Here is a 9,584-nt window from a genome sequence, read left to right on the forward strand (position 1 = left end):
ATCGTAAAAAATAAAAGATGAAAATATTAGTAATTCAGTTAAAATGTATTAGCTGTAAAAAAGATGTTGACGGTACCACCAGCTCCTGACTGCTATGATATATTTAATGCTTTTATGTACAAGTTTTACCAGCTAAATAACATACTTTTCCTCTAAATAACTGAAAGAAAATCCGTCCCATTACTATGAGAGGAAGATCCAAAATTAAGGGTGGTTGGCTGGGTGAAAAGACGAGCGTCCACGTACTGGAAACAGAAGGTGACAATTTCCAAAGAAGTTACATTTTTTAATTCAAAAAAGTGATTCAACTGATTTATTTGCTATGAAAGTTTGAAAAGCGAATTTGCTACAACTGCAGAATCAAAAGTAAAGGACAAAAAAACGAACACGGGCGAAAGATTTCATTTTATTAAAGATTCGCTAAGGCATACACTGGAGAATACTCGTACTTTACTCGTATTGAACTTTTTCATCTTCTTTTTTAGCTAATCTATCTGCCACTGTGAAGAATATTTTAAGTGAACGTTCAAAGGTAAAATGTGCCACAGGCTGCGGTGTATGGTTTATGACACTGTCTCAACCATGATTGTGACGGCCTCCACAAAAGAAAATCACCCAACTGTGTTAGTGAAGACAACGTGAGACGGGGCTGGGGGAAGATGTTATTCAAGTAATAAGTCATGACTCATCACTTGTACTGCACGTTAGATGAAAATGGAAAGTGTTATGACGGACTCAAGCAAACTGTAACTGTACCTGGGTCCGGATTGCTCAGTGCTTTGCCTGGGGGTGGTTGGTCGGGGGAGGAGGTAAAGAGTCAGCCCATGTAGGCCTATCAGGAGAGTTTATCACTCCGCTGAAACTGTGTTACAGCATGCACGCACGCACACAAACACACGCACGCACGCGCACACACACACACACACACACACACACACACACACACACTGAAGGCTTGTTTTGTTTTATAAACAAGAGATAATCTTTGTGTGCAGTTCATTCGTCTGACCAGAAGCTCCAGCTTTGAAATGAAGTAATTGTTTCGATTTTTATTCATGTCTCGGCCAAATCTTCTCTTATTAGCCTTGAACTCTTTTTCATCCCCTTCTCTTATTTATTTATTTGTTTATCTGTGAAAAATTTTTAAGTAAACAATCTCTATTCACAAGGGAAATGTACCGCAGGCTGTTATGTTTTAATTTTGATGCTGTCTCAACCATGATTGTGACGGACTCCACAAATATCACCCAACTGTGTTAGTGAAGACATAACGTGAGACAGGTGGGGGGGGGGGGGGGAGATGTTCTTAAAGTAATGAAATAATAATTCATGGGTACTGTTGGAAAACTATTTTAATTTAAGAGTAAATTTCTTGAAACTTACATATATACTGTACGGTAGATTAAAAAGCAATGTGATGAAACCAGCCTTCAACAAAATATCCAGTGTTATGAGGGACGTGAGCGGATGCCATATTAATATATTTAATGAGATGTGTGTACGACACGACATTTTCTACCCGTTCAATGCCCCTTGCCGTAAAAATCTGCATACAAACACAGGCGATGCTCATTCCATTGCAATAAATGAAGAGCAAAATTAAGGACTGAAAATATTTCTCTGGGATATACAACATTGGTCAAAAAGGTTGTCCCACCCTCAGTATCATGTGCTTTTATTTATAAATGATCACATCACAGGTGAAGATTGTTATAAATAGTGATTTTCATTCCAGATACCACAACTAACATGATTATTGATACAGCAAATACAAGCTATCGGTGAAGATATCAATATTTAATACCATTTATTCACATTTATTACATGTACCCCCTCAAATCCGACGTTTCTCTGTGATTTTCACAGGGGCAAAGAAATGTCCATTAAATTAAAATGACATCACCAAATGTCACCAAATTTACACAATTTAGCATTAGGGTGTGCTCGTTGAAGGCCACGTGTCTAATATGTATGAGATATTTGTATAGGAAAATGAAATTTCACTGACGCAATAAGTCATGGGCAGTGATGACATGCTATTTAAACTTAAAATTAAAGGCCATCACTTGTACTGATGGGTAGATGATAAATTTAGTAATATGATGGACTCAAGCAAACTGTAACTGTACCTAGGACGCAGATTGGTCGGTGCTTGGCACGGGGGGGGGGGGGGGCAGAGTGTCAGTAGATGTGTCAGGAGAGTTTACGACTATGATAAAAAGTGTGTTACAGCATACACGCACACACACACACACACACACACTGAAGGCTGGTTTTGTTGTATTTGAAACCAAATGGAAGAGCGCAGTGGTAAATACATTTACGGTGTGCTGGTTAATTCGCGCGGATTATGTGGTATAGATGGGTGTTAGAGCTAAAAGATCTGCGGGTAGGGTTTGTTAACGCCTAGAATCCATTGATAAGGCTTGGCAGCTCCTGCTTTTAAACGAAGTGATTATTTTTTAACGTCTTTGCTAAATCTACTTTACTCGTATTGTCCTTTTTAAAGTTAAAACTCTTTTTCATTCCCCTTTTTTAGCTAATCTATCTGCCACTGTGAAGAATATTTTAAGTGAACAACCTTTGTTCATAAGAAAAATGTGCCACAGGCTGCGGTGTCTGGTTTATGACGCTGTCTCAACCATGATTGTGACGAACTCCACAAAATCCACACAATTGTGTTAGTGAAGACAACGTGAGACACTTACGGGGCTGGGGGAGTAAAGATGTTCTCCAAGTAATAATTCATGGATAGTGTTGGAAAGCTATTTTTAAGAGTTAATGTCGTGAATCTAACATATACTATACTATACTAGGCCTACCCAACTACCAGAATGGGCACCGAATGATCCTGAATTCACTGGTAGATCAGATGGGGAATTTTTTGTCTCTGCGTCTGCTTGTCCGTATCACAATTTGATTGACGTTTGTTTATATAATCTGTCAATCAAGCTGTTATTACCTGACGGGATCGTCAAAACTGAATGACTTGATTTGCACGTTGTCGATCAAATAGTGCAGGAAGCTGAAACTTTACATGCTCGACAACTGTAGTTATCAACTGCGTAATTATTGTGATTGACGTTTATCAAAGTCGTGTGCTTTTGACAGCTTCCGTCAAAGTTGAATTAAACCGTATGCAGGGGCGGATTCAGGGCGTCTTCTGGGTCTTCCGGAAGACGGTCAGATTTTCAAGTTTACATTCACGGGTATCTAATTTTTTCTGTCGGAAGACGGTCAAAAATGAAGAACGGAGCAACAAAGATAATTTGGAAGACTGTCAGAAAATATCTCTGAATCCGCTCCTGGTATGAGTTTGATTGGCACCTGTCTATCACAACACTTTTGTTACTTTTATTTAAATAGTACATTTTGCCATCCAGCTCTATCCAGTCTCAATTCCTACCCGTCCTGATACACTTTAGGTACGTCTCGACAGATACCTCTTGACAAATAACGACACCCGGCACTGTAAACCCATAAATGTACCGATAAATGCACGTGCCGACAGAATAATAGCCTAGAGTCTGCTTTTGAAAATGGAGCTTCTTAAAAATTATAGAAATCACAACCCAGAGAGTACATGGTATCTGATAACACAGGCCCGTAGCCAGCAATTTTAAAGGGGGGGTTCTTTTTCTGAAAAAGTGGACCTTTTACCATATAATCCCCATGTACCTAGGTCAAATTTTACACAGAGTGGACCTTTTTCCAGCAAAAATGGGGGGTTCTTTCGAACCCCCAAACCCCCCCTGGCTACGGGCCTGTAACATAACAGTAAAGATTACAGGCACACGTACTGAAACATCAGTGGTCGTCATAGGTAAATGTTCTGACAAGCTCACCTTATTTACTTGTTATTTAATAAAGATTATTTCTTGTGATTAAACATCAATTACCATTATTTGAGGGTCATGGGGAAGACACATTTACCATGTTTTACCCTCAGTAACTAAATTTCAATGACTAAATTAAAACTTCGCCTTGATATTTATTATAGAAAGCATTATATTTACCCTCGACCTTGAAGTTTGATACAGTTTACCATACAAACATTGACAGCGTTGCTAGCTCTTTAATGTTACTTTATTCTTTATTCAGACTTGTGCTGTGTAAAAAAAGACATACGGAGATATTTGCGCCTCAATATATACTAAGCTCCATAAAAACATGTAATTTGATCATATAAATTTTGAAAGTTCCCTGTCACAAAATGCGTCCTTACTCTGAAATACTGGTACAGCCTGAGAACATGCGTTTTTCAGGCGTCTTGATTGGTAATTTGGTGCATGGGGGGGGGGGGGGGGAGGGGGGGGGGGAGGGGGGGGGAGGGGTAACATCTTCAACTTTGCAAAAGTGATATTCTAAGAGTAGGTATTGTAGCAAAAGTAATATTCTAAGAGTAGGTATTGTAGCTGAATTTTCGTTCGCAAAGGTAATAAAAACATTTGGAAATATTGTTCGTACTCTGGTTAGCACATCCCCATACTAGGTATTTTGCTTGCCCTTGAAAGCCACTTTTTACCTCCCAAGATTCGTGAAACGTTCATTTTATTTAGCGTGAAGCACCCCATTCCTGTGACTAGTGAATGTGGCTTTTTTATTTTCCGTTATTCGTGAAACAAAGTCATTATATTTATGCACGGTGATTCGTGATTCGTGATTTTTGACGCGCATTTTCAGTGAAATATGAGTATAGTTTTATTTACTGTGATTTGTGAATTAATGATTTTATTTCCCGTAAATTGTGATCACCCCCCCCCCCCCCTGTATCCTCCCGAGAGAGGTGAGAATATTTACACCTAGTCTGAATCAGTAAACAAAAAACGCATCTTGTCTTCTCTAACACAACCCAGCACAGGGGAATTTTTTTTCGGGGGGGGGGGGGGGGGGGGGGGGTGAAACAGCCAGCCAAATAATTTGACATCAAACTTAATGGTTGATAACATTATTTTTGCCATTATTTTTGCAATTATGATGGTAGAAAGCCTTAATCCCGGGATTAGGACGCCTTGCGCCATATCAAATAACAAAAACAAGTTTAAATCGAAACTTGTGTTCAAAAAGCGGGTGCCCTGTACATTATTATGTAATACAAGTGAGCATTTCGGTGAGAGGTGTTCAGGTAGCACCAAGGTCAGTAGAAGATGGAGAAGACAGAGGTTCTTGGTACGTTGCTGCAATTTCCACATGTAGGCCAAAAATTTAGCACAGAAAATGACAGGAAGCTGTCGTAGTATTGTATAGATGATATAAGATAACGCTGTGTATTTTGTGTAGACGACGTTTGCCCAAATAATGCGTTTCGCACAGGGACATTTTAATCCTTATGACTGTGGGGACATTACACTTATGTCCAATACACTCTCCATTAGAATTTCAAAATCAGCTCAGAGTTTGAATGATTTATTTTCTGTAATTTCAGAGAAGGAACGCACTTGACAATGAGGAAGTGAGAGGCTTATTGCCGCTGTCCAAAGGTCTGAACAAGTCCTCAACAAGTAATACGACTGGACAGGTATCTACATTCTCCTAATTGTTTTATTGGTGAGGTCATTGACCTGTTTTCAAAGTATCAAAAATATCATGTTTATAAAAGTAAACTTCAAACAGACAAATGCACGTTTAGTAAGAACATGTTGAACTATTGTGTCATTGCATTCCTGGAAACGACGGGACCAGGTTGGGGAGGTGAGGGGTGGGGACGGGACCAGGTTGGGGAGGTGAGGGGTGGGGACGGGACCAGGGTGGGGAGGTGAGGGGTGGGGACGGGACCAGGGTGGGGAGGTGAGGGGTGGGTGGGGGTGGGCGGGGGTACAGTGTCCTTCCCTTAATTTAAGAGGTATCCCTTCTCTCTTCCATATTAACAAATCAAAACAAGAACAAGAACAAATGAAAAGCGGAAAAAAATTGTACATGAAACGAAACTAGACGAAATCCAGATAATGTATTTCTTCGTTTCCTCCCACTAAAAAAACCTGGCTTGGTCAGTGAAAATGTGCCTAGATAATGTCTTTTTTAGATCCTGTCAATTTTAAACTAATTGGGTGCATCTGCCAAATGTTTTCATTCTCTGACTTTCATTTCCGTGAATATTTCTGTTATCCGGGCACCTGGTCCTTTCATACCGCATCTTACGTATAAATGCAAAGAAGTATGTTGTCATTAAACAGTGCATAGGGTAGAAAAGAATAGGAATGGCAAAATAGTGTTTGGTTAACATAATCCCTTGTGTTCCAAATAGCATGTTGTAAAGATATACACATACTGCTTCATCAAACTGTGTCATGAATGTGATTTTCTTCGTTTATTTCAGTGGCTCCCAACTGCTGTTTACCGGGTGATTGGATGCGTCGCCGATCAAAGACATCAGATTCATGTTGGACATCGCCTGAGCCCATGCCAAGATTGTCTCGCTTGTTGAAGTTTGTCTTGTAGTTTATTTACAGGGTTGACATTTGATATGAAATGTAATCTTTACCTTGGATAGTAATATTCTGCATAAAATGTGTATAAAAAAATTGTTGTACGCAGCAAAAATTTTGAACGAAACTTATGATCAGAGAAAAAGAAAGAAATGGATGGCGTCGACCCTGCATGTCGCTGGTTATATAATATAGATTTGTTTCTAAATCGTAGTACAGTATTTTATCCGCTCATATCGTTTCAAGGTATTTTATTTATTATGTATATTTATTATTGTGTCGGAAGGAAGTACCCATCAATTCTCAAACAAAAATACGGCACTTTTTGGAGTTCACCTTTAACAAAATAATTTTAATTCAAAAAGTATTTTGCTGAAATGATGGATGAAAACAAAAATGATAGTTATCAATTATTATTATTATTATTATTATTATTATTATTATTATTATTATTATTCGATTTTTAGGTAGAGTACTGCGCCAGTACTATTGATTTTCTAGTTGAAGGTAAAAATTGTCTGTGGGCAAATCTTCAATTAGTCACTTAGCTGTGCATTTGAGGATATTTGAAATATTTATTTTGAATTAAATTGAACTGAATTCTGAGATTCCGATAAGAAAAATATCTCAACTTCATTACATGAAACTTTTGAGACACAAACGGTTTCATACAGTGACCGTTAAGTTTGAGAAATGAACAAGTTGTTAATTAAAAATAACTTACAAACACTGTTGTTCAAGTTATAATGCTTTGGACATTACAGCGTTAGGAAAATGATTAAATTTGTCCACGTGATTGCAGAATTGCCCATGTATAAGAAACGATCCTGTTTTTAAATTGTGGACTTAAGTTTGTGACGCATGTTAAGAATGAACTTACTTTGGTTTCGGTGTTTTGATATTTTCGTCTGATCAGTGACAGAGACCCATGTACTGTGCTTGGAGGGGTCTAAAACAGTGTTAAGAAAATGAAACCAGGAGAGAAATAGGGATTTTCACGAAATTACTGCGCATTCGTTATTGCAGTAGGGGGAATATATGTTACCAGCGTGATAAAAATTGTCCCTTCTTAGGACCACCAAAATTTATCAGCATTGCATGAGCTCATTTGTGTGTTGTTCGACTTTTTGCCAATATCGCAAAGCAGAAATGTAAGTGCTCTCCTGGAAAAACTTTTGTTCATATGCATGAAAATATCTATTATTAATTAATATTTCTTTGGTTGTGATTGAGGGGTGATTGAGAGAAAAAGGTCTGATTGGATGCCAGTCCCGCGCGTCCTGTTGGGGTATTTTTGCTAAGTGTTTCTTGATCACTGAGCACCGGAGACCAGAGTAAAGGCGTTAGCATTTATAGATTAATGAATTTTAAGTCACCGTTTTTGTTTCTGCGTAATCTTTTCAGATTTGTTTGTATATTTTTCTTAAATGTCATGACTAGAATAAGCTTTGAAATTGACCATGTTTTTATGCTGTTCCTGATTCGCATGTGTGCAAATTTAAGTTTTCGCTCAAAGTCGTGTCATTAACCTACCAATATTAAGGATGTAATGAATTGAAAACAAAATAATGTAAAACACTCGATTCTTAAAAATGACTTTTTGTCTACCCTTTTCTGTGCGAGAATCAGCCCGACGGCATAGAACAAGGTGTGCGTGAGTGCGAGTGCACGTGAGGGGAAGACGCCTATGTGAGATTATATGCATTTTGGAATTTCGATATCATTCACACCACTGAAATTGGATACTTTGCTCCTCAATGAAATTAGTAATCAATTATTAACGTCAACTTTGAACAAAATTTGACAAGTACGATATGATTTCAATTTATCTTCCAGTCCTGGTCATTTTTTTATATGAATTTTGTTTTAGTAAGAATTATGTCGAAATTATCTTTTATAAAAATAAATAGAATTTGTTGTTTGAGCAGCAATTTCCAAAGTGCATAAAATCCTTCATATGTGTTAGTTAGTTTACTATCTGGTAGACTTCTTGTATATTTTTGTAAAAGCATAATTTATAGAATTTTTTAGAAATTTGACACTACTGTAATGATTGCTATGAACGTAGAAAAAACGTAACTTCACGTATTTTGTTTTGTATAAAACTTCGTTGAAATTACTTGGAATTTATTGAAACAATAAATAATGAAAATAATGCACAGATATTTGTATGTTGAATTCCCTTTAATTTTTCACCTTCTGTTCCCTTTAGCTCTCGTTATCTAGTTCACAGGTCTTACCTATAGAGCCTCTTGTATCAGTTTACCTTGATTATTTGAATATTTTTTTGCAAAAGGTAATTTGCTGGGACCCAGGAGCGCCAGGTTTCGAACTTGGGACTTTTTGACTCAGAGGCAAGCGTGTTACCTACTCCTCTAACTGTTCCCACCCACCCTCCTCGGGAAGACTTTCCTCTTATAGTAACCAAAGGGAAATTTCTGTAAAGCCCCTTGAAAAGCATTCAATGATTTACAAGTACCCGAACCAAGAAACGAACCCAAACCCGAGGGGTACCATTGAGTCAATGGAATTATTGTAGTAACCTAAGTAAAATTCTAAACAAATCGTAATACCTTGAAGAAATTTTAGAAACGTAAGACAAGTTTGAAGCCCAACCCCAGGTTGCCGCTGAGAAACGCAACCGTCAAAGAAATAACTAAGACATTTTGTATATTTGGAAAGTCTTTATTTAGTGCCAAACAACTATGTATTAATTATATCTAAGTATTTTATTGTAAAACTACCAAGTTTAAGTACACTTAAATCGCTACTTAATCACTTTGAATATCTGTAAGACATGCATGTAAAACAAAGTTATATCTCAAAGGTGTAACATATACAACAAATGTATTACATTTCACCAATAAATGGTCAACTTAACTACTCGTTTACGGTTTGGTGTTATCAATATCTACAAGCATTCCTAAAAAAATCAGAACAAATTTGAGAAATTGACAGTAATTAAAGAGATATAAAGCAGTTCATCAATTATTACACAAAATGTGTGCGTCACTGACTAATAAGATCAATAACTTGTGACTATTTCTATATTTACATGATTTATTTGATTTAGTCACCACTCGTTACCTTGCTGGTACTTTCGCCCTAAAAAGTTCGGAAACATCGTTATTTTGAATAATTATAAAACAACCATATTTA

The 9,584-nt window shown here is 37.3% G+C and overlaps 1 protein-coding gene across 2 annotated transcripts; it reads left to right on the forward strand.

Annotated features, from left to right (window-relative positions):
- Positions 1 to 4,909: 4,909 nt before the first annotated feature.
- Positions 4,910 to 8,580, forward strand: LOC147763563 (uncharacterized). 2 transcript variants are annotated; one of them, XM_087006423.1, is made up of 3 exons: positions 4,910 to 5,192; positions 5,426 to 5,518; positions 6,317 to 8,580. In XM_087006423.1, the coding sequence occupies exons 1-3, from the start codon at positions 5,148 to 5,150 to the stop codon at positions 6,422 to 6,424; spliced, it is 246 nt and encodes an 81-aa protein (XP_086862549.1). In that variant the 5' UTR covers positions 4,910 to 5,147; the 3' UTR covers positions 6,425 to 8,580. The 2 variants fall into 2 exon arrangements, with proteins under 2 accessions (XP_086862549.1, XP_086862548.1); XM_087006422.1 differs by having other exon boundaries at positions 4,919 to 5,169.
- Positions 8,581 to 9,584: the final 1,004 nt, after the last annotated feature.

Source organism: Lingula anatina, chromosome 2 (assembly GCF_051362555.1).
Source record: "Lingula anatina isolate TDL-2025a chromosome 2, LinAna3.0, whole genome shotgun sequence".
Taxonomy (NCBI): domain Eukaryota; kingdom Metazoa; phylum Brachiopoda; class Lingulata; order Lingulida; family Lingulidae; genus Lingula; species Lingula anatina.